Below are 25,347 nucleotides of genomic sequence, written 5' to 3'. Positions count from 1 at the left end.
GAAGAAGCGAACCGAGATATCACAATAACAGTGATTTTCTGGCTCTAAGAGAAATCCGGAGAGATAGAGCCAATTCCCGATAGTATATTTATCTATACCCTTTAGAGACTAAAGCTAATTATTATTATTTTAAAAGCTTCGATTTCAATCAACCTTCGCCCTACGCAAATGATCTTAGATATCGATAGCTTTATAAGGGATGTTTTTATTACAGGGCTACCGAGTATCGTCGATTTCGAGGCAGACTAGACCGATAGGTTCTTCTTTGCTAAGGAAATACAGTATACAAAGGGTAAATATAGCCCTCGATAGATATCGGGATTGAAGGATAGCTTCGAGGGTACTATAAAGGAGCTTATTGATAAGCTTCCAGGTCGGAAGGCTAAGCTCTATATAGTTATAAAGCGGTATAAAGATACGTATTCATTCGAGGCTGATCCATAGGAGGACGAGGCTCCTTTCCATATGACTACACCAAGTCCAGCACCTACTAAAGTGGCTACTTTAGTAGGTGCAGAGCCAACGAGAGCAGACCCGGTAAGAGCAGACCCGGTAAGAGCAGACCCGGTAAGAGCAGACCCGGTAAGAGCAGACCCGGTAAGAGCAGACCCGGTAAGGCGGAAGCGGGCGAGATCTCCGGTTACCACACCTCGGCGGAGCCAGCGGAGACGGAGGGTGAGATAAATATATGGATTTGTAACTAGAAATCAATGGAAAAAGGCTTCATTTTGATACATGGAGAGGGTAAACCATCTCAAAAATGGAGATACTGCATTTGTATAGGGGAAAAAGGCTTCATTTTCATGCTGGAGAGGGTAAACCACCTCAAAAACGGGAGATACTGCATTTGTATAGGAGAAAAAGGCTTCATTTTCATGCTGGAGAGAGACAGCTAGTAAACCACCTCAAAAATGGGAGATGTATGCATTTGTATGGGGGAAAAAGGCTTCATTTTCATGCTGGAGAGAGACAGCTAGTAAACCACCTCAAAAATGGGAGATGTATGCATTTGTATGGGGGAAAAAGGCTTCATTTTCATGCTGGAGAGAGACAGCTGGTAAACCACCTCAAAAATGGGAGATGTATGCATTTGTATGGGAGAAAAAAGCTTCATTTTGTAGAGTTGAGAGGCAGCTGACATAATAATAGTACCTTGCTTATTAAGGGAAGTGTAATAGTAATTCAGGTATTTCTATTTTTCTGCCGGTCTTAATTCAGGCTCTCAGGCCAGAATCAGGCATTAAGGCACCAATATTAGGCGGAAAATGGGTTTTGGCAGCTGGCGCCTATACGTCTTCGTACTGGGCATCCTTTGACATCTTTTCAAATTTCTCGATTTCGATTTCGAATTTCTTTTTTTTTTTTTTTTTACTTTTTCCATTTATTCAAGACATTTGGTCATCGACAGAGAGGGGGAAGAAACAAAAAATTACAAGAAGAAAAAAAAAGCTTTCGAGCACATTCATTGATGGCACCGAGAACCTCAGTAGAGACACATAAGAGCTAGATATTTTAGTGGTAGACACTTGCCAGCCATTTTTGCTGTGTCCTGTGGCTTTTAAAGCAGGACCTGATCTGCCTACAGAGGACAGAGAGGGAGAAAGAAGAAGAAGAATTGAATTCTCCACCAACAAACAGAAACTAGCTAATAGAAGTCAACTAGCAAACAATTAATGCCTGACAACTCAACCGCACCAACCAAGCTTCATCAAGCAAAGTATACCTATTCGATCCTGATAACCGGATCATCCCGCTCAATCGAGGCTTCATTGCCAGGAGCAACATGTATACCATGAGCCTTTTTCAAATGTTGGTTGAGGTTCCATTTCCGTGAAAACCCATTCGTATGTCGAGTGCAAGACCTGACAGGACAGAGAATATCCGCTTTCCGATGAGCACCCTTTCCAACGCCTGGTTTAACCGTCCTTGCCTCCTCGTCCACGGCTTGTTCTGCGTCATCAGCGGGGGGATCTGCAGATTCCGCCGGCGTCTCCGGCTCTGGAGTTGGGGATGCGGAGGGAGGTACGATTGCAGGAGTTATGTACTTCGAGCGTCGCCGACTTGGGGCCCTTGCCTTGGATTTGGGTGTCTTCTCCTTGGATTTGGGTGTCTTCTCCTTGGATTTGGGTGTCTTTGCCTTGGGTTTGGGCATATTCACTCTGGGTTTGGGTTCGAGTTCAGGTATGGGTTCGGGCCTGTGACTCGGCTGGGGGATTGGCACAGGGCTTGGCTGAGGACTTGGTGGCGCCGAGTCATTATCGCTCTCGCTTTCAGTGTAGACATATTCTTCTCGAGCATCTGCCTTGCGCTTTTTCCGTACTCTGCCCTCGGGCATTATTCGGAATTCCATGTCCTCCCCGAAAAGATCCGCGCATCGCTTTGACGCGCGCATTACTGCGGGAGCGGGGAGGCCCATCATTGATGCCAGTCCCATAACTTCGCTCCAGTCTCGCAATCTGAGTCGGCCCTTCGTGTGTCGACTGTTATCGCGACTAGCGGAGGAGCCGCGGGATTGCGCTCGGGTCTGGGACACTTCTGGCAAGCTTTCATGTTCCGTGTCCAGTCCAGTGGATATGCGTACACTATTGGAACGGCGTGATAATTCCCGCTCCCGAGACTCCTGTCGCGCACTCCTCCGACCACGCGATCGACTTCTGCTTCCACGCTGGGGGTTCTCTCGAACGGGGTAGTCTTCTTCGTCCGAATCACCCCATTGCTCGTCTCCAGAGTCTTCCTCGAACTTGCGACCCTTCATGGCGCAATGAAGTCCGTATAGCAGCCGGTCTACCTGTGAGATCACATTGCGGGCCAAGGGACGTAGTTGGCGAAAGGATCTGTCATCGTCGAGTAGAACTGTCGGTCGGAGGATTCTTGTATCGACAGGCGCTTCTTCTTCTTCGTCCTCTTCCTTTTTCTCCAATTCATCATCCATCAGTTCATCCTCGCCGTCCATCTTATTCCGTGAGTTATCTTCGATTTCTTCAAAAGTCCACTCTCGCGCTTGGAAGGTCTCCTTGGAGGTCTTTAGTATGAACGCTGTGATACATTCTTCCAGTTCCGCACTGGGTCGGGGATCAGGTTGCATCTGGAAATTATCAGGAGCGTCCATCGTCCTCTGGATGACCTCATTGGGACGGGGAACCGTGGCTGCATGAACAGGCCATGCAGCCCACCACTTGTGTACACGGAGTGGGGCTTGGTCAACGACCCCATGGCTCTTCCGGGCAGTGTCCAGCGCTCGCCTGCGAATCACGTGGGCATTGTAAAGATGAGCCGCCAAATCTCTGGTTCGGTGGGTAGTCATTGCATTATAGGCTCCGATATCGTCGGCATTGTAGTTCCTCCACGAAGTGGCGTGTCCATCAAACAGATTGGGACGCTCAACCCCAGGTGGCAGGTCAAGACCTCGATCAACTACGTAGTAAATTGGCTCATGTTGAGGTTTCTGCGTCCTTTTTGAGCGTGTGCGACTTCTGCCGCGATTATTTTCCTGATAGCTTTCGTCATCAGAGTCATCCGGGAACGCCAAGGGCTGTTCTCGCATTAACGTGTCAAATTCATGTTCGTTTTGGTCTGGATCCTCATCCATGGGATCCTCAGAAAAGGGCTCTAGAGGGAGATCTCGCTCGAACGGGCCTCCAAAAAGAGAACTCCTTGGTGGTTCTGGCTGAGAAGAAGGTTGCAAGCCATCACTGCTTGGGCCTCCAAATAATGATGGGCGTGGCTGTGCAGATTGCGGTGGGAGAAGCTCTGGCCATTGCTGACTTCCGTATAAAGATGACATCCCGGGAAGAAACTTTGGTTTCTTGCCGTTGTATGGGCGGAAGGTTCGGACCTGCAGTGCCTAGATGTCACATAGATGCGGATTTCTATTGAACAACATCCGATTTGAAGGTCAAGAGAACATCGATTGCTGGGATCCTGCGTAGCCGGTACTCTGATAGCTGAATTTTGACTCTCCTGTCCAACAGTCCGATTGTTCCTAGGTGTTGAAGATGTCAAAAATCCCAGGCGGGTGGATCTCGGATGCTATCACGTGATTGATATAACCACGGATATACGCTAGTCCTAAGAGGGAAGTATATCAGGTCGATGGTCTCCAACCTAGTCTGTATTATTTCTGTCACAGTAGTTTAATTTCACCGACAACTTAAGCCTCAACAGTAAGTGAATATTTTGCCTCTGGATCGAGTTCTAAAGGTACATGCTTCTCGAGCGAGGCTGGTGTGGTACCGTAGAAGGCCCAGGTACCACGGAAGGGCGGGCAGTAGCGAGCGCAGCTTTGCGTCACAAAGATTGTCGTAAAGGCAAGTTGTGCCTTGATAAGTTGGTACTAGTATGAACTACATAAACCAAATCGATCCCCGTAACTAATACGCCTGGGCTGCTCTGCTTTTCAGAGCCTCGGTGTTGGTTTCTTGTTTGGGTTTAGCGGTCCCACATCTTAAAAAAAGGACCAATCAATTCACCTCATTTTCTTACTTTAATCTATAACTCTTTCGCAGTTCCCGAGGTCCAATCAGAACATCCACGTACGGGAAGTAATGATGCCATTTTCCATAGGAATATAGACTGACAGTTCTATCTAACTATCCAAAACGAAAGAAATTGACTAGGTCAATTGTGAGAAAACAGAGCGCAACCACCCCCTTTCTATATTTTCAAGTCTCATTCTGAAACCCATCCTTCGGAAGAAACAGCGGCATAGAATCTTCCCAAATAGAGTTGGTCAAAGGACGCTTATTGGATCCATCGGAGTCCATGATCATAACCTGACCGTAGGGCTGGAAGGTCTCGTCATACAAAGCACACTCATACTGGAATCCGTACATCCCGGAAGACCACAAGATTTTTCCATCCTGCCGCCAAACAGCGTGAGCGTCGTTGGCCCCGCTGGAAGTCAGAATACGGAAATCACTACCGTCGGGGCGGATGGTGCAAATCTCATAGTTAGTCGGAGCAACCTTGCGGGTGAAGACTATAAATTCTCCGTCGGGCGAGAAAGATCGAAGGTTGTCCCAACCGCTGGTAAGCTGGGTGATCTTTCTAGTCCCAATGTCGATAATGCGTAAATCAATTTCTGTCTCGTCCCCGTACTTGGCAGTATCTGCACCCCACACGCGGTAGACAACTTTCTTGCCGTCGTGAGAGAAGCTGGGAAAGCCGGTGTTCAGGTCCTTTGTTCCTGTGAGATTGAGGTTACTGTTGGTGAGGACGTCGATGTAGCTGCCGTTTGCGGTCAAACGTACAATCCATCCTCCACGCCAATCACGCGCCTCAAACCAGGCGCCCACTCCGAAGACGACCCATTCCCCGTCAGGGGACCAGCTGGGATTGTAGGCCCCGGCCAGGCCATCTTTAATCAAAGTAGTGTCAAGGAGACTGGTATTGTCAGGTTTATAGAGTAAAGAGACCTTCCTGTCCTCCAGATCAAAAGTGGCAATGGAGGAGTTCCCGATTTGCTTTTCGGTGACAGCCACGCGGTCATCCGAAGAGAGTTGAGGGAAGACATCAGTGAAGCGATACTCCCAGTCGGTGTCCCAGCTGTAAAGCTCCTTAAAGAGAGGGCGGATAGACCAACTAACCTTCTCATAAACCACGTACTTTCCATCAGGAGACCATGAGGGAGAGCGGATAGTGGTATTGGAGTAGGTACCGTTTGTAAGGTATAAGCCCTCCTTGTTGCCGCCCTTCAGATGGTACCCAATGGTAGAGTTCGTCACGTATTGGGGAAAGGTCTTGACACCAGGACCGCCAACTTCAATTCGACGGTCATTGCCATTGACCCCAACAGAAACAATTGTGGAGTTGGCATCTGCCACGGTCTCAGGTCGATGCGCATCCCACGTCTCATTACGAGTCATTTCGTAGAATATGAGGCGCTGGCCATCCGGTGACCATTTGGGTGACCCAAGACAGTGGGAATCACGGTGAGCGACACGGCGAAGATCCGAGCCATTAGGGCGAATTATGTAGATGCCGAGTTCTTGGGTGTGCTCCCAGCCGGCGAGGCCGAGGTACGTGAGATTCCCGTGGCCCTCCCACCTTGTGTTTCGGTCTGAGGAAAATGCAAGCCAATTTCCATCTGGCGACCAAGCCGGACGGAAGTGACCGCGCATCATGTCCTCGCGTGGCCGGTTATTTGGGGTATCGGTGATGTTCCACTCGGCGCCGGTCTCCAAATTCTTGACCCAAATGTTAGCGTTGTAGGTATTTGCTGTTGAAACATATGCTGCCAGTGTCCCATTGGATGAGATAACAACGCTGTCTTCCGCCGCGGGGGATGTCACAATCGGCTGTAGATCGGAGTCATCGGGATGCACACGCCAGATATCGGAGTTTCCATCACCGTCACGCTCACTGGTGAAGCTAATCCATTCACTATCGGGAGAGAATACGGCGTGGTATTCATATCCGGGATCTTTTAACAGAGGACGTTCATTCGTGCCGTCTGCGTTCGCGATATACAGTTCTGAGGTGCCGGGGGCAATGCGGTTCATCAACAGTACACCCTTTTTCCCAGCGGCTGCCGAAGGGGCAGGAGACGCAACACCTATTGTCGACTTGCTTTGAACGGCGTCACGAAGCACGTGAGCATGGAGATTAGCGTTGTCACCCTCTGTACCTGCATCTCGGGCATAAGGGCAGTGGGCTAACGCAGGGGCGATGGCGAGGCCCACGATAGTAGCAATGCTCAAGTGCATTTCAAATACCGTAGACAAATTTGGAAGTACAAGGAATTTCTAAGAAAAATTAGTCTTCAGGGCTCCAATGTTGCGAAAAGGAGTTGGCACAGTACTAATATAGGATGCGGGAATCGAGCCCCGGAAGGTGCTACCTACATGTAGGTAGCTGTACATATAGTCCTATAGCCGAATAAGTTTGAGGTGGTTCACTTCCCCCTATGGAATCGTTTGCCTACAGATGATCTATTCATAATGCGTGTTTTGATAGTGAATTCTGCAGGTCAATGGAACCCATCATGGTGATCAGCATCTTACTGTATACTCTAACGAAGTCCGCGTCAGCCATGCCTCGATCCATAGTTCTTCCAATGGCTCGAACATCAAGGTTTTAGGATATATCACGAGCAAGTTGTACAGCTTAGCAGCTGAATCGTTAGTATCCACATAGTACAGATCTAGGCGTTATATATTTACCGACCAAGTGTGGATTTCCTGACGGATGATAGCCAAAGTACTTTGCTCCTCAGAAGAGCAAGGGTCTAAAACAAGGGTAAAGTCTACGTGTTTCCCAGAGTGACCCTACCCATGCCATTTGTCACAGGGGCGTGGAAGGGGTTTCCATCCCCCATGTAGTATAAGGCTTGGTGCTAAAAACCCGGGAAATGTAGAACGTTGGCGTATTTATCGAGGTTGGTTGGACAGAAGATCTAGAGAGCTATGTCCATATAAGAGAAAGTCTCGGGTTGAGGGGTCTGATTCTGAGACCATTACAGGAAATCATTAGGTTGACATATCGATTCTTATAGAAATCATTCCCCGGGCAATGCTCTTCTAGAGTAGGTGTCCTAGACTTTCGCACGAGACAGAATCAGGGTCCACCGAGTCAGATCAGATGAAGAACTTCCGGCATGAAATAATGAATGATGACTATAAATGCTACAAGGAAACCGTGAGACTTGCCCAATCGGAGTCAGCAAAGTGCCACCAGACTAGGCCAGCCCGCAAGCCCGCCCTTTTGTTGCATATAGTATATCCAAAACATATTTATCGGTACTTAGTTTCCCAGAATACATAGATATGTAAACGAATGGATATATTCAGACTCAAGCCGGTCTATACTTTCCCGTACATATTGGAAAAGCGGGCAAAAGGTTTCACAGATTGCTCAGCTTCGAAAGGTCCAGTGCTGACATTGAACAGGGCCTGCGCTAGCCGCTGATGTTGCAGCTGAGCTCCCTAGCACTCACTTCGCAGGCCTCTCTGCTACCGTTACCGACATTAGCCGAATCCATCAAGGTAATCGATGCAAAGAGCCATCTCTAGTGGAAATAGAGCACTCGTCTGGTAAAAACCGCCACACGGTGACACGAGACTCAAACTCATGATCCTGGCAAGCCAATAGGCCTCCACTTCTATGGAGATGGTCTCGACTTTGTCTCGTAGGTACCAACTGGTATACCATACCTTGAAAGAACCCAACGCCTCAGCAGTAGCCAACACGCGGAAATCCGGGATGATAGGCCAGGACGGGAATGTAATTGGCCTGTCGATTATTCCTTTCCCCTACTTTGAAGGAATAAAGTCCAGCGTCATATTTTCGTATCTTCCCATATCTGTATTTCTGTGATTCCCCGGCACATGTTGATTGGTGCTATGTTGTGTTCTTGTCATTGAGAATCCGCTATTTGTTTATGCAGTAGTTAAACCAACACTGCATACATCTTTCCCTTTCTTTATATCAACGACGGCGCCGCATACAATTTGCCATAGTACCCGTATCCACAAATACCCAATACCCCTAGTAAAAATGGTTCAGATTGTTTTACATAGAGAAGAGGAACGTCTTTATCTTTCCCTTTTAGTGTTCGCCGCTTGCCACTTTTTGATCGAGTAGAACCCAGCATCCCTTCCCTGAGCAGCGGAGACAAGCCTATACATCCCCTGCCCAATCAGGGAACACAAGGCCGAAAATGGATCGCAGGTCCTCTATTTGGTTGTTCGAGGCATGCATATCCTGGGGTGGGGGGTAATTGAGCATGTCGGGCCTATACGGCGACGGCGTGTCAAAGCTTGCGAAAGGAAGTTGCCCGGAATTCGGCTGCGACATTATCGAAGAAAGCTATGACGGAGTTAGCGATGTTTGGATATCAGGGAAAGGTTCCCTACATCTATATCCTTGAAATCAATATCTGGCCCGTAATCCCATATTGGTTGGATTCCTTGCTGCATCTCCGGCTTCGAGATGGTAGGCGTGGGTACCCTTTCCCGCAACTTGAGAATATATTGTCGAGCAATTCCTGCAAAACTTGAGATGATGCTTCCTGGGAGCGCGCCCTTAGAGGCGTAGTCAAGCTGACTGAAGTATGCCGCAGCCTGATCAAGGAAGGCAATATTACTTTCTGTTTCTCTATGAGCGGGGTTGTGAATCACGAAATCAAACAGAACGAAGACTGCCGATAATGGCATGATACCAGCAACGCTAAGTTAAATTATGAGCATGACCTTCGGCTGGTATCCCGTTGAAGTTGAGGAAGAGGAAGATGGACTTACAAGATAGGCATATGAGGCTCGATTTCAATGAACGAAACAAGTTCAATGACAGTGCGCGCTGCGTTCATCAATTCCCACTTGCTATCCTCGCGATCCAGCTTTTCATCGGGGTTGACGTGAAGGCACAGGCGTTCTACAGCAAAAACGAGGTTGTAGTACAAGTAATGCGTCTGTATAGCAATCATCTTCGTATTCGGACTTCCAATTTCACTTAGTCGGATTGACTCCTTCGGCCGAAATGCCACAGGTACCGATAAGCGCCATTCTTCTAGCCCACGCCGTACGTGTTTGATAGAGCATAGGCAATCCTCTGCGGACTTCAAAGAAGACCTCGTCGAAAACAGAGTGGCGTATGCGATCGACGTGAGTCTGCTCAGACGAATGGCGGATAGGAACCAGTTGTAGTCTCCGAACATTGACCCTGGGACGGAAGGGATGTCGCATCCGATATCTTCATCAGCGAACACCTGGCTAATGATTAGTAGAATATTTCCCATGGCCCGGAGAGAGCTGTTAACGCACTGAGCTGTTGTCATCAGAGAAGGAGGCAATCTTTTCCAAGTGGTATATGGTCCAGAACACCTTCAAGTGAGCTGGTTGAGCATTTGAAGACTTGTGGTAGCGTAGGCTTTGCGCCATTCTAGCGGCTTCGTATACCAACGCCTGATCGAGTTGAAGACAGCAGGCATTCATTGCAAAGATGGACTGCAACTCGAACATTAGGTGTGAGAGAATAGTAAGCGAGGATTTTTAGCCCTCACCATAGCTGTCAGAGCCTATGAGATTTTGTCAGTATGACATGAGACAAAGTAGGTGCAGGCATTAAAATACTTGAAGCTTCGCTAATGAGTATGGAGGAAACAATGTGTCTGGAATAACACCTAGACATAATTGAAAAATACTCCATGCCTTTCCCGAACCTGGCATGAAGCTGCCGCCTCGGTGGTACTGGCTGCCCAAAGCTAGGACAGCATTATATACTGCCGAACATGCTTTGCTGCATTTCGATGTCCCAGTACGTTGGCAGTTAGCAGTATGCGAGGTGAACACTTGTAGATCGAGAAAGGGGTAAATAGGATGGACCCGGTCAAAGTAGGCTAGTTCTTTCAATCAGATGCCGGACAATGACTAAGGGAAGGATAGACTGACCACCAATATAGGCCTCGGCTTCGCTTGACGTCACGTTAACACTGGCTAGAGGCGACTGGAACTCAATCGTAGACGACGAAGAGTCGTTTTGCGAACATACTCGTGAGACAAGGAGGGTTTCTAGGTCCTTAACAAGCTCTGTAAGTACATCCGTTCCTATTCGGCTGACCAATGCACTCATCCGTTGGTCCGAGAAAAAGCTCATGCACGAGCTGGTCGCTAGACATGTGTGAGGAGGTATAAAGACGGATGGGGAACTATAAGCTTACTTCGCTCATTGCTAGCCTGCAAGTGCGATGTCGTGAGCAATGTGGACTTTGCTAGAAGGTGTCTATACCCATACCTTGACAACGACGGAATCATCATAGAGATCGAAATTTTGAGGCCCAAAACGCAAGATACGGTCGATTGGTAAGTCATTCTCGCGTGACAGTAATGGTTCAATAGGGAGGGGAGCAGGTTCTACATGGCGTTAGTGATCATGTACATATGCAGTGTATTGGTTGTACAGGGCCAGTACGCACGTGTATCTTTGCGCCGGAATTTGCGTCTGATAGGCGTGAATTGACAAGACTTGTTGCGATTCTAGGTGAAGTTGCATTAGAGGCGATGTTGTATCACCAGAAAGTTGGAACAGCATACGATGCAGTGAATGCAGGTAGATGGTGCCTGCGGTCGTCTGGGGGTTTCAGGTACTACAAATAGTTGTGGTATGATCAGCCTTAGCCCATGTACCTGATAGCAATCTGAAAGCGGATTATACCGATGCATCGGACTTTTCGGTACCTGCACTGATCACAGGACTTGTTGATTCTTAACATATTGCAGGCCGTAACTTTGGAAGGATGTGTCAATCAGGGTACATTTCCTCCTCTGTAGTGCTTCAACTCCCGAATATCAAAGTGAGCAAAGCATGCGCAGACATTCGCAGATATATACCCCGCAATATTCCACACCGCCTTCAAGGCATAGTCGCGTTGCTCTTTGTTTTCATTCGGGATATATATCTGGCTACATATGTAATTAAGACATCGAATCGCCTCGCAATTCTTGTCCAACTGACGGTAGTCACTATATAAAAAAAATGCTCGGTGCGCAGTTTCGCCTTCAAAATTCTCTTCCATCTACCAGCTTCCGATCCATCTGCATACAAAATAATGACTCTGAGGTAGAAGCACTTGAAACGCGAAATCGAATGAATTAGGATTAACTACTCTAAATGTACTGTTGCGCGGTCTATTGGGTCCAAAATTCCGTCAAGCACGCTTGCTGCCTCCCTTTTTAGGGACCTTGAACGCCCAGTAAAGCCCTAGCCCTGCCACGATGTTAACTAAGATATAGACCCATATGAGCCCAAAGTCCCGCCACCTCGTGTCATACGAAATTTGGAATCGATCAAGGAACTCATTAGTGGTGGCAAGTGGGCAGTATTCGCACATGCTTCGCGCTGCCGGATTTAGTACCAAGCCACCGGCGGCCTCCCTATAAGCACCCAGGAATTCTTCGCAGGTAAGGTTTCTAATGGGAACCATATGGAGGATCTCGCGGTCGGCACATGTAACGTTGGAGTTGGCAACTGCGTTGGACATGATTCCCCCAACAAGGTATGTTGCGGGCGAAACACGATACATGAAGGACCAAAACTTTGGAAGGTCAATTATGGGGACCCCGACTCTGCTTTCATGATTAGCGTGATGGCTAAATCTGGAGAGGAAGTAATTTCTTCCAAATTTGGACTCACCCGCAGAACAGGATACAAAGCATCCAGAAAAGACTGGTTAGTACGCCTGCAGTTTCCGGAAGATCAATCCAGAAAATGGCGAAGTGGGCAAAGGTGCTCGTGAATAGCAGGTAAACCCATAAAAAGAGGAAGACGAGGAACCCGCGGATAGCCTGGTCATCGGACGACGTGTTTCGGACAAAGCCCACTGGGTAATACCAACAGAAGTACATGATGACCGCCATCAGGGTATGCCATGCGAGCTCAATGAGGATGTTGGAAAGTAAGTATGCTTTGAATGGGACAAGTCAGCGGGTTGCGTGGACAAAATGCTGATGGAAGGAAGAGAGCCTTACTTGTCCACCTGTAAATCTTTGACGGACGTTCACGCGCCTCGTACAGCGCTCGCTGGGGTAGAAATATGGGCATTATTTGCTCATTGATGTTGATGAACAGCACGAGCAGCATGAATATAGCCCACAGCTGATTTTGCAGCCCTTGGATGGAATTGTTGGCCTCAAAACTGAAGCCGAGGTAGAGGGACTATAAAGGAAAAGCGTGGTTAGGGGCGAGTAGAAGGCAACGAGGAATTTCCACGTACTGAAAGGACAATCAGTATGGTTTTGGACCAAATGTAAGTCGGTGATCGCCAGAGATGCTTCCCAGTGCGTTGTAAAACCTGGCCGAACTGTGCCCAGAAAGAGGCTACGAATTCCTGATGCTGGGAGGTGTCTCCATCTGTGGTGTCTTCATTATCTGCGGATTCTGTTGCTGGAAGAGCACGAAGGCGACCAAGCTCCGCCTTGACAGTCTGATATTCTGGAGAATTCAGCCATACCTGGTGCCAGTCTGGTACTTTCGAGCCATCTGTAGGCGGTTCTATCACCTGCAACATCCATTCAGCGGGGTTGGCACCCGCGGGGCATGCAGGGGCATTGTTTTTCTCAAAGTAGTTAATCATGGTTGAAGCACCACTTCCCAGATCTACAGGCATATTTAATTAGCGCAAAGCGTTTTAAGAATACGAGAAGTGCGGGCACTCACCACCGAAGTAAGCTGTCTTGCCTCCTGGGGCGATAAGAAGAAGTCGATCGAACTGGTCAAAGAGAATAGCGGAGGGTTGATGGATTGTGCAGAGAACTGCCTGGCCGCTATTCGTCAATTTCTTGATGAGTTCAGAAATGGACCAGGAAGTCTGCGAATCCAATCCTGAAGTAGGTTCATCAAAGAAGATCAACAGTTGTGGTCGAGCGGCGAGTTCCACGCCAATTGTGAGACGTTTGCGTTGTTCAACATTGAGACCCTCTCCAGGAACACCAATGACAGCGTCCGAAAATTCTCGCATTTCTAGTGTGTCGATGACATGCTCGACGTAGTTGAGCTTCTCAGATCGCGTTATTTCTGCAGATTGACGAAGAACGGCACTGAACCGAAGCGCTTCGCGAACCGTCATTGTGCTGAGATGGAGATCTTGCTGCTGAACATAGCCAACCTTGTGCTGGAAGGAGGGATCAGTCGGGCTCCCATTGACCATTGTACTGCCAGTTACGACACCTGTGGTGACGCGAGTTGCCAGAACGTCCAGCAAGGTTGTTTTGCCTGCACCAGACACACCCTGAGAAAGTCATGATTAGTGCGTGCTTGCATTAGACGTGGGATTGAGCTTTACCATGAGAATAGTTGACACGCCGGGTTTGACCCAGCCATCGACATGGTCCAAAAGGCGGCGGTTTCCGCCCTTGATTTCGATGTCGTAACAGAGATCTTCCCAGTGAAAGACATCCTTTCCAACTACCATGTCGTCTGACCGGCTTGGAGGATTTAGCTTTTCCGCTACCACTGGGCGACCTTGCATTTGCTTCTCGGCGTCCAAGGACAGTGCCTTTTCTGGCTTGGGAGAGCCTTTGTTACGACGGAACACTAAGATTTCGCCGCGTGTTCTTGGTGGTTTCGCAAGCTCCGCAGCAAGCACGTAGGCAGGGAAAAAGAAGGCCAAAAATGCGCAGAGAATACCGATGTTTCTGTGTTGCATATCTTAATTAGCCGAAGGACGGTCTCGCCGGGAACGACTTATACTGACCTCCATTTGTGCACATTCCAGTAGTCAAAAGACCTGTTGATATAGTTATCTCCATTGACAAAGGCCGAACCGGCCTCCGATCCAACAACAGAGCAGATAAGCGATTCAGACGGAAGGTTTGTGTACCCTTGTCCGCTTGGCACCATGTCTACGCAGGGAAACTCCCGATGGTGGAATTCATTTGCCATCAAAGCCTCGAAGCCGTATGCCAAGGGATTGATGTACGCCATCCAACGCGACCACCCAGGCATATACTCTGGTGGTGTGGTAAAACCAGTGTATATCATCAGTCCAAGGCTTAGAACGGCGCTAGGGATCATAGCCTGATCGGATGTCCGGGTTATACAGGCCAATGTGCGGAAAATGGCTGACTGAACCAGAGTGGTGAGGAATGTGGTGAGGCAGAAAAAGAAGAAAGCACCCGCCTCTCGCTTCAGACTCGCCATGAAGTATATAAGAATATTGAAAACAAACATATTCACGATCTTGTAGGGTAGGTCCGTCAAGTAGCTCGCAATTGCCTGAGCGGACTGGTGATAGAAAGCATAGCGATTCTGCTTCTCGACAACAGGACGTTCGGCATAGATTGTCAGGACCTATTTTCAAGTTGAGGCAATACGAGTGAGTCGGACTTTACGAAACGAAGCTTGGGGGAGGGACTTACCTCCAACTGGCTTGCAAAAGCATTGAAAAGGAGCGAGAAGAAGATGAGTCCTCCACGATAGTAGAAGCTGGATGTATCCGGCTTGAGGTCGTAGAACATGCTTCCCAAGATGAGCGCCATCGCGACGTTAAACAAAAGGGAAGCGATGGTGAACCCAGGGTCAGCTAGCAATCTCCGGTAAGCGCGCCAAAGAGTTAGGGAGATTTGTTGAGCGTATGATATCGTGTAAGCAGACTTGGAGCGCTGCTGCTTAGCCTGCTCAGCTCGCCTGGAATGGTAGTATTCGGCCGTTCTCTCTTCTGGGGGATGTCTCTGTTCATATGATGCAAGCTCAGAGAGTAAATTCCTTCGCTGCTCGCTTGATTGCCATCGTTCTGCAAACTCATCCGCCGAGCGAGGTACGGAGTCATCAAACCCAGCTCTCGCCCTCCGCTCTTCCGGGCTGGTCATAGAGGTCAGAAAGTCGGGAACAGTTTGCCTAGGGAGGGCTTAAGAGTTCGTCAGAAAATCGAGATACGTTGTCAGCTCGCCAAACCTTGAAGACTCACAGTCAAAGCCCAGGCTTTCAAAATAGCCCTTGGCTTCAGTGATTCGACCGAAGAATATCTGTCTCCCCTCATAGATCACAGTGACTCGATCAAAAAGCTAGAAGTAAAATATGATGATTAGCCAACGAATGTTGTTTTAAACACCTATTACAGGAAGGCTCACATCATAGGCTGACTGGGGCGCTTGGTACAAGGTGACCACAGACGTTACATCAAGTAGATCTGCCTGGAGGCGCAGGTTGCTGCAAAAATTTATAGCATTGGCGCTGTCGAGCCCGCGTGTCGAGTTGTCCCAACACTGAAACTTGGCTCCAGTCAGAGAAGCCTCGGCGATGCTGACTCGCTTGCGCTCTCCACCACTGACACCACGCACGAAGTCATCTCCAACATGGGTGTTTATAGTATGAGTCAGGCCAAAGATGGCCATCATGACATCGCGGCGTACCGTGTTGAGCTGATGGCGGTCAAAGCCTCCTGGAACGTGTCGGACAGAGCGAGCGCGAGAGGCAAACGTCAAAGTCTCTCCAACACTTAGATGCGCCAAGTGTACATCGAGCTCAGCATTGTAGAGAACATCCCCGCAGAGGGAAGAGCGGATATTGGCCACGTCCAATCCTGAATACGTTGAGCAAAGTCTAAGACGTTGAATGGGCTATCAAGAACGAACCTCGAAAGTTGATATAAGATTCTGGCGTAATATTCAAATCCGCCGTTTCCCCTGATAGCGTCTTGAGAAGTGTAGAGCAGCCAGAGCCGGGGGGACCCAGCACCAGCAACATTTCTCCCTTTTCTGCAACACCTTCAAAGTTGCGTAGAATGTCCACACGTCTGCCATGTCGATTTCCACGAAGGCACCTTGCTAGATATGTTGTGAGTCCAATTATTACATTCCCTGTGGTCTTTTGGAATTCTGCGGCCGTAGTATATGCAAACACACCCAAGTTCTTGAACGCAACGCCAAGGGAGCGCGAAGGTGCAGAATCAGGGTCCGATTCCGTCAGTCTGATAAACTCTTTTACCCAAACTCGTGCGTCAAATGCTGGGGACAAGGGATCAAGCTTGCTGCCCGGCGTGGGCTTGAGTACTTCTGACTGCCTCTCCCCAGAACCAGAACATATCGACAATCGCTCCGCGACCTTTGCAACCCTATCGTGTAGCTCGTTCGCTTGGTCGTCTGTGGAAGTATGCTCGGCCGAAGATGACCCGGTTCGGACCCTTGTATTGGCGAGGTCGCAGTCAGCCATGGCGAATGCTCTCAGAGGTAATTGAGCAAATAATGGGGAGAACTCTAAGAGACACAGAGGTAGATTGATCTAGGAGACGAGAAATTATCTGAGTTTATGAGAGAAGGAACTATGTATCTAGAGAAACTACGACTAGATCACTTGGGAGCAAACAACAAGGTCACATGAGCTCCCAGACACCTTCAAACAGATGGACAGCCTTTTCTGTGAATTGCACCGTCCTTCGGTGTTCGGTGCTTGGCTCTGACCGGATGAATCTATCCCGTACAATTCCACAATTCGGTCCTCGGTTCTTGGCATGCATGCCAAGAAATATGGGGCGGACAGGAGTGGAACAACCTTGGAAGAAAAGCTAATCGGCCCGCCCCCCGAAGTGGATGGATCGAAAAATCTCCGAGTGCCGAATATAACGTCAGATTGTTATAACCTTGGAATCTCTTGGTACGAATACCTTACATGGATACTTGCAGTAACCAATATCAAAGAAGATGTGGAACGCCGTGTGTTGTTCCTTTCCAGAAGCGCTGGAAACGGCCCAGAAGATCCTGACACCATCAAAGAGCAAGAGCTTGAAAGCATGGGCTGTGAGATTCGTCTCGTCAAGGGAAGTGTTCTGCAGCAAGAGGATGTGACTCGGGCTTTGGAGCAAGCTCCAAATCTGAAGGGAATTATCCAATGTTCTATGGTTCTTCGCGATGAGAACTTCGGACGTATGACGAGTGGAGAACTGCGGTGGCTGCTAAGGTCCAAGGGACATGGAATCTCCACCACGCTACTCTTGCCGCTGGGATCAAACTAGACTTCTTTATCTTGTTCTCATCCATGTCTGGAGTTACTGGACAAGCCGGTCAGGCAAACTACGCCGGAGCGAACACTTTCCTGGATTCCTTTGTGCAGTACAGAACAAGCTTGGGTCTCGCAGCGTCTTCCATGGACATTGGAGCAGTGCAGGATGTTGGTTACGTTTCGCAAGACGATGCCCTTCTGAAGAGGATGAAGCTCGCAAGTGCACATGGAATCCCCGAGCCTGAACTAATGGAAGCTGTCAGTGCAGCGGCTGTCACCGAGTCATGTGACGACGGCTGATATTCATAGCCCCGCTTAGTCTAGCGACAATGCATCATCTTCCCCTTCCATAGCATATTGTGCTCACAGATGGTAGCATGTCCCGTGTTGCTCCAGAGGGTGTCCTTTAGGTTGAATTTTAATTTTTTCTAAATCTGATAAGCTAGACTTCGGCTAGGTCTCTAGCTAGCCAGGTCAGGTCAATCCTCTTAGGCGACGTCGACGTCTCCCTCTGTTATCGACGTCCGTCTCCCGTCTTATTTATTTTCTCGTCCGTTATTACATTCATATTAACTAGTTAACTAGTGATAACGACGTCCGGTTTACACTCTCTAATAGATAAGTCGCGAGCCCGCGCTCTTATCCTCGCGTAATAGTTCAGACTATACCGAGGCGAGTCACGTGACGGAAGTAGCGCTACCGTTACACCTACCGTTATCAGACCTTACACCCACAATTTCGATTCTACCACTTTACTCCGCATTCAAACCCTACTCTAGGAAGCTACCGCGTCCCTACTAAAACTCCCGTCTAATAAGGATCCTTTCCCGTCCGACTAGCCGATTAATCGGTTATCTCTTAGTATAGCCGTTCACGAGTTTCTATATCTAATAGACCGACTTAGGTTTATCGATCTCCTATAGATAGGTCTATAGCCTACCTAACTACTAGGATAACGTCGATTAGCTACCCCTATAGTCCCTAAATAACGTCTAGCGACGCCTCCTCCGTCCGCTATATTATCGTAACTATAGGATTATTAGGACGCCCCGCGCCCTAGGCGATAGATATTATTATAAGATATCGGACCCGAATTACACCGCGCCTAGCCTACGACTAATATCTTCTTACGCCCTACTACATCTAGTCCCTCTCCTAACGCGCCGGATTTAAGACGAATAATACTAGAGGCACTAACTAACCCGGCTATACGATAGGCTATATAATAAGCGTCTATAGATTAGGACGCTCCTATACCGCCTATCACTTATTATACACGCTATAATTAGGCTAACGTCCCCGTTCGATAGGATACGTCCTAGAAGGTATCGGAAATTGGTATATTTAACCTATCTATTACTACCGACGGCGGTATAACTAATCTTAATAACACCCTATACTTCACCGATATCGGTTTATTTATTTAGCGACTTAAGAGTATAGTATATACACGGTCTAAGGACACTATCCGAAAGAATGTCCTATAGTGCTTATAGGGTACGACTCTTAAATAGTATATAGCCGCCCTAAGTGAAATAGAACGTTCCGCGTTAATATCTAACCCGCTAGATTATAAATTCGGTTAGTATAACGTCCTTAAACGAAAGTTTAAGCCGATCTACGCCGACGTGGTCGATAAGGTTAATAACACCATATATAGCTAGCGTGATATTAACTAAGGAACGGACGTTCGAGACTACGCCCTAGAGATACTAAGGCTCTATAACACCCTAGGGACGATACCGAACCTAGTTAATAAGATAACTAAGATCCGTTAAAACCTAGAACCCTCCTTACGACGTGATATTCCTAATCCTACCCTATCTACCGCTCTAGACGATTAGCTAGTAGTCCTTAATAGACGATATAGGGATTAGATAGAACAATCCTCCTAGAGAGTATTAGCACGTTAGTATTAGTACTAGAGCTCCCGTTAGATTAGGACCCTATTCCTATAGACTCCCTACTAGATATAGGAATAGCGGCCGAGACCCCGGTTCCCTAATACTAACGGCGTTAATAACGAATAGACACGGCCGCTATACCCCCCCTAGGAACCCTATACGGCTAGGACCACCACCCCTATATACTCCGTAGATACTAAGGCCACCGTTCTATAGGTATAGTACTCCACCCCCTTATCGATAGTATAATAACGCCGATAGACTAATCGAACCTATAGAATAAATACCGGCTACTAATCTAGAGCGTGTCTAGGATAAGGGCACCTAGGACACGGTTAAACCACGCTAGTTCCCTCCTCGGGTATACCTATAATATAGCTAATAAGCTTAGAAGGCATTCTAAGCTAACGTTAACGAGGTTAACGATCTAGCTACCGAAGGACTCCTATATAACGCGAAAGACGAATAGGATAGGTACTATACCGAGTACGACGCCTATATAGCTACGCTAGGCGACGCTCCTCCCGATAGTCCTAACGCCCTAGAGGAATAGCTATAAGAAATAGTTATATAAACCTACGCTCCGACCGAAGCCACGACGTTATACCTACGATATAGCGCGCTTTTCACTTCTAATAATAAACTATATTCGCACTTATCGATCTATAAGACACCCGTATTAGCTATTCCGGATCTTAATATAGTGGCTAGTTTCGTATCCGCCGCCGCGCCTATTATTAAGTCTGATAGAGTATATCGCGGGGACCCGGCCTACGTCTTCCGGTCCTAGCGGTATACTACGATTATACTAGCCTTAGTAGACTTAAAAACGGTTATAGTAGTATACCTAGATTTAGGGTATATTATAACTTTAATCGATTTTAACCTAGCGAGGTCTCTATCCGTTAAGATCGAAACCTATAACCCTATTATAGTTAAGGGTATCGGCTCTAGTTATTAGTTAGCCGAGTTCGTATAGCTCGATATTATATTTAAAGGCGAATATAGTATTATAAAGATTAATCTAGCGGTATATCTAGTCGATAACCTAAAGGTAAAGCTACTAGTAGGCGTTAACGTTATAGTACCCGAGGGATTCCTCCTTAACTTCGAACGATATATAGTCACTATCGCCTCTTATAAGAACTTATCCTTCCCTATTACTATCTATACTAAACCTAATCGCTTACTATCACGTACTATATTCGCTATAATAAAGAGAACTCTATAGCCGGGAGAGACGGCTATAATCCCCCTTCGTCTCCGGACTAACCTCCCTAACCGGGATTTCGTCTTTTATCCGGATAATCTACTATACTAGGCGTTTTCTATAATTATCGGTCCTAACTTTTCTACGATTTCGCTAATAAACACTACGATAGTACTATAGTCTATTAACCGTTATATAAGACTAGGCACTCTATAAGAAATCGACGACGCTAGTATATATTTAGCTAGTCCCGAGGCCTTAGAATTATATAAGAATATCGTTATAACACCTCTAATATCGACTAATATACCTATACACTAGACGACGCCTTTATAGTTAGAGACGACGGACGCGACTAATACGCCGCCGGAGAATTAGTATAAATTAAAATTCGGGGTCACCGTCTACGCTAAAAGTCCCGATATAGCCGCTAAGTTATATAACCTTATCGACTCTTTCCCCGATATTTAGATAAAGAATACCGTCGTCGATATCCCTATTAACTAGTAGATAACTCTCCCGTTAAAAGACGGCGTAGCCCTACCTAAACTAAAGGTTTATAAGTTATCTAGAGAGGATTAAGAGTTTATCGATAAGATCTATAATAATCTCCACGCTTAGGGAAAAATGTTCTACGTAACCTAATATATCCCTACCGCTCACCCTATCTTTATCGTCTAGAAGACAAATATATTATATAATAGCACGATAGAACGAGTCGGCCGGGCTATTATTAACTATCGCGCCTTTAATAATATACTCTAAACCGATTACTATCCTAATACGATATAGGAGGATATACTTTAATTTTACTAGGGAAAGAAATTTCTTACTATCCTTAACTATAGTAGTTAGTATTACTAACTATATATATACCCGGATTCCCTAAAGTTTTAAGCTATTTATAGCTATAGGGGTATAGAAATTATAATAGTTATTATTATAGGAAATAAGAACTCGGTACCCTACGTATAGCGCGTTATTAAAAATATCCTACGCCGCTTCCGTAAGAAAATCAAAGTCTATATTAATAATATATTCGTCGCTTCTAAGTCGTTTCCCGAACATTTCTTAGACTTATCGGATATTCTCTACGAACTTTATAAGGTCTATATCTTTCTTAAACCGAAAAAGGCGTTTATCGGCTTCCCTTCTCTAGTTATACTCGGTTAATATATTAATAACCTTAGTATAACGACCCGCTAGGAACGGTTAAAGGCTATCTTAGATCTCTCCTTTCCTAAGACTTACTAATAACTAGAAACGTACTTAGGTATAACGTCTTCGTTTAGAGCGTATATCGACTATTATATAGTAAAGGTAGACCCCCTATAGTAGCGGAAGACGTAGCTCTTACGACGAGGTCCTCTTACTAGTTCTCCGCGTAGATAGTACGCCCGATAAACGACCCTAGATAACCCTACGGAGGCCGAGTATATAGCATTCGACACCCTATAAGCTAAATTTAAGAATCCACGCTAGCTACGTCACTTCGATAGATCATAGTAGCTATATATCGACGTTAACTTATCTAAGAAGCGAGGATATAGAGCTATAATCTACTATATCGCTAGATCCTATTATCACGCTAACCTCGCGAAACCACCCTTATTAATAGTGGTTAAGCCTATTTGCTTTCTAAGTCGTATACTATCACCGGTAGAGTAAAACTACTAGCCTACCGAGCTAGAGATTACTAGCCTTATATAGACCTTACGTAAGGTCCGTTATATAGTATAAGCGGCGCCCGCCTACCTACCGGTAGCAATCTATACAGACTATAGTGCTATAGTTATAATCGCCACTAGTACGACGCTAAAATCCGTATCTCTAGAAAGACTTAACCTCCGCCTCGTTAGAGTATCCTAATATATCTAGACGTTTCGTATTAAGGTCTACTATAGGTCCGGTAAAAGTAATAAGGTCGCTAACGCCTTATCTCGATTACTAACTACCGAGGATAAAGCGGCTCCTCTACTATCTAATAACCTAGATACCCTACTAGTCGACGTAGTATTAGGAATAACGCCTAATTATATAATAGACCTAGCTATTAGTGCTTACTATAAGGCGGCCGTTAGAGCTATACCCGTTACTATCCTAGAAATATCTAACGAGTTTAAAACTAAAGTACGCGAAGGGTATACTTAGGATACACGCTAGACAAATATTATCGCCACCCTACGCGGTAAACGTGATCTCCCCGATAAGGATAAGGCTAACCTACCTTACGACTTAGATAAGGAGGGATTCCTATAGTATAAAGGACGCCTCTATTTACCGCGCACGTTAATAATAGACGTCTTTAAGATAGTATATAACGACTAATACTACCTTAGCTTCGACAGATCCTAGGAATATCTCGACTCTACCTTAGTCTTTTATTAGGGCCGTAAACTTCTTAAGGATTACATTTATTATTATCTAGAATATCTATAGAATAGGACGAGACGATACTATCTATATAGCTCTTTATAACCGATCACTTCTCCTTCGGTCCCTTTCTATACCGTCACTATAGACTTTATCCTAGGACTACTAACGTCCGTAGCTAGAAATAATACTATCCTATCTAATATAGATAAGTTTTTAAAAGCGTTACTCCTTATCCCTAGAAGATCTATATAGATAGGCGAGGAATAGGCTATTACGGTATTATCGCACTTCTAATAAGCGAATTAGGGATTACTATAGGTAGTTATTAGCGACCGGGATAGACGTTTTATTAAAGGTATATAGCGCCGTATCTTTACTAACCTCTAAACTCACTTAATATTCACGACCGCTTATCACCCTTAAGCGGATAGTTAGTCGGAACGTACTAATTAGACGGCCGAGGTTATAATCAGATATTAGTTAGCGGTCCACCTAAATAAAGATTAGGAGTTAGCTATTCTAGTATTCTAGGCTATTTTAAACGCCTCCGTAAGTGCTACCACCGGTTATTCGCTATATAAGCTCCTATATAGTGTTAACCTCCGATAAGCCTAGTATCTATTCCTAACCGCCCTAAGATAAGACTTCTCCGTACGAGTAGATACCGACCATTCCCTAGCCTACGCGGCTATAAAGATAAAACACTACTTCGATAGACGTTATAGAGCAATTTTCTTCCGCCTAGGGGACTACGTATATATCCGCTTAGGTTATAGCTATAATACACACGCTTCCTCTACGTTACCCGCTAAGCTAGCGCCCCGCTACGTTAGTAGATTTAAGATCTTAGAAAGGATCGGCCGCTTAGCGTATCGCTTAGACATTCCGTTATCGTAGTATATCCACCCTATTATTAGTGTCGAGCACTTAGAGCCTTCCCCGCCCGGCGAAGACCCTTAGGGGCGACACCTAGACGGTCTATATATACCTACTATAGACGACAGATTCCTAGGGGAGGAACAGTTTGACGTTAAAGTAATCATAGCCCGCTACACGCGTATAGCCCTAGGAAGACCGAGAGCAGATAGCACACGTCGTTAGTGGACTAAATATCTTATTAGATAGGTCGGACGAGGCCCTATAGACGACGAGTGGCTCCCTCGCGAGAACCTCGAGGGTTGCGAAGAGCTCCTTGCCGACTTCGAAAACGCCTAGGATGATAAAGACGCTTTCGCGTAGATATAACTATCTCCCTAGCCGTGCTATCTTCAATTCTTAAACTTTATATTTTATTTCATATATCATACTTACGACACTATCTTATCTCTTACATTATGTTATAGTATGGCGCTGGTTTTATTCTCTTATATACGGCGTCGAGGACGACGCTTTGCGTCCTAGGGGGGGACCTGTCACCGAGTCATGTGACGACGGCTGATATTCATAGCCCCGCTTAGTCTAGCGACAATGCATCATCTTCCCCTTCCATAGCATATTGTGCTCACAGCGGCTCTGTTCCCTGCGACTTCTCGGACTGGTTGCGATACCCTTGCCGAGCCTTTTGTTGACAAGAACACCATTGCACTGGGTCTATCGACAGCAATTCCCCTGAGCAGTTCTGAGAGCCGTGCGTTCTGGAGAAAGGACGTGAGAATGGCCGCCTACCACAACTCTTCCAAGATCAGTTCAGGGACCTCTGGCTCGAACAGTGACAATCTCAAGTCGTTCATGGCGCGAGCCAAGGAAGACGTGAGCATTCTCAGCAGTGGGGAAGCGACAACATTACTTGCTCAAGAAATAGGCAAGAAGCTGTTTATGTTCCTTTTGAAATCGCCGGAGGACCTGGATACGTCTGCATCGCTTTCCCAGCTGGGAATGGACTCATTGGTTGGTGTTGAGATGCGCAGTTGGTGGAGGCAAGCCTTCGGGTTTGGTATCAGCGTCCTTGAGCTGCTGGGTATGGGAAGCCTGGATGGGCTGGGTAAGCATGCGGCGGAAGGAGTCCAGAAGACACTGAGTGAAGAACATGCGTAGATTGTTACAAGGTAGCCATATATACTCTGGGGATGATATTTCTTTCTACTTAACTTTGAGACGTTCCATCTTCCACATTAGCGACAGACAATGCGCACCTGTGGTATGTGGTGGGATTATATATACCCATGGCCCCTCCAGCTTCCTTGCCCTATGGCTTCGAGTTCTTGTTGAATGGCACCCACCGTTGAGCGATATGCGTTCCGTTGGTTTGAACATGAAGGGTATGTACCATATGAACGTCTATTATGTAGAATTTAGTACCCCCACTATCATTAATTACCCTGTGCTTTGAAATGGTACATAGAGCTACATACATATGCGGTGGGGCTTTCCTATTTGATCTGCCATTTGCCGCCGCTTTTATGAGGGTGCTCAGGCTCACCTGGCCACGCT

At 46.7% G+C, this 25,347-nt stretch overlaps 5 protein-coding genes across 5 annotated transcripts; 2 read left to right on the top strand and 3 right to left on the bottom strand.

Annotated features, from left to right (window-relative positions):
• Positions 1-1,723: 1,723 nt before the first annotated feature.
• On the bottom strand, positions 1,724-3,784 carry N7489_009183 (uncharacterized protein; the record flags this gene model as incomplete). Its single annotated transcript, XM_056714933.1, has 1 exon — positions 1,724-3,784. One exon carries the CDS (start codon positions 3,782-3,784, stop codon positions 1,724-1,726), a length of 2,061 nt encoding a protein of 686 aa, XP_056562555.1.
• Positions 3,785-4,661: 877 nt separating this feature from the next.
• Positions 4,662-6,704, bottom strand: N7489_009182 (TolB family protein; the record flags this gene model as incomplete). The annotated part of the gene is made up of 1 exon (XM_056714932.1): positions 4,662-6,704. The coding sequence occupies one exon, from the start codon at positions 6,702-6,704 to the stop codon at positions 4,662-4,664; it is 2,043 nt and encodes a 680-aa protein (XP_056562554.1).
• A 1,912-nt stretch (positions 6,705-8,616) lies between these two features.
• On the bottom strand, positions 8,617-16,641 carry N7489_009181 (uncharacterized protein; the record flags this gene model as incomplete). Its single annotated transcript, XM_056714931.1, has 22 exons — positions 8,617-8,805; positions 8,853-9,165; positions 9,237-9,703; positions 9,759-9,941; positions 9,998-10,012; positions 10,068-10,333; positions 10,386-10,604; positions 10,655-10,670; positions 10,729-10,847; positions 10,910-10,970; positions 11,028-11,064; positions 11,766-12,059; positions 12,127-12,397; positions 12,462-12,648; positions 12,707-13,089; positions 13,150-13,720; positions 13,775-14,126; positions 14,186-14,781; positions 14,850-15,337; positions 15,398-15,494; positions 15,561-16,012; positions 16,065-16,641. 22 exons carry the CDS (start codon positions 16,639-16,641, stop codon positions 8,617-8,619), a joined length of 6,153 nt encoding a protein of 2,050 aa, XP_056562553.1.
• A 298-nt stretch (positions 16,642-16,939) lies between these two features.
• On the top strand, positions 16,940-17,727 carry N7489_009180 (beta-ketoacyl reductase; the record flags this gene model as incomplete). The annotated part of the gene is made up of 2 exons (XM_056714930.1): positions 16,940-17,351; positions 17,393-17,727. 2 exons carry the CDS (start codon positions 16,940-16,942, stop codon positions 17,725-17,727), a joined length of 747 nt encoding a protein of 248 aa, XP_056562552.1.
• A 6,843-nt stretch (positions 17,728-24,570) lies between these two features.
• On the top strand, positions 24,571-24,951 carry N7489_009179 (acyl carrier protein; the record flags this gene model as incomplete). The annotated part of the gene is made up of 1 exon (XM_056714929.1): positions 24,571-24,951. The coding sequence occupies one exon, from the start codon at positions 24,571-24,573 to the stop codon at positions 24,949-24,951; it is 381 nt and encodes a 126-aa protein (XP_056562551.1).
• Positions 24,952-25,347: the final 396 nt, after the last annotated feature.

The sequence above is a fragment of the Penicillium chrysogenum genome, assembly GCF_028827035.1.
Source record: "Penicillium chrysogenum strain IBT 35668 chromosome Unknown utg000005l_segment0_segment0, whole genome shotgun sequence".
Classification (NCBI taxonomy): Eukaryota; Fungi; Ascomycota; class Eurotiomycetes; order Eurotiales; family Aspergillaceae; genus Penicillium; species Penicillium chrysogenum.
Note: the sequence above shows the minus strand (reverse complement) of the source record. Positions and strands in the feature narration are given on the sequence as shown.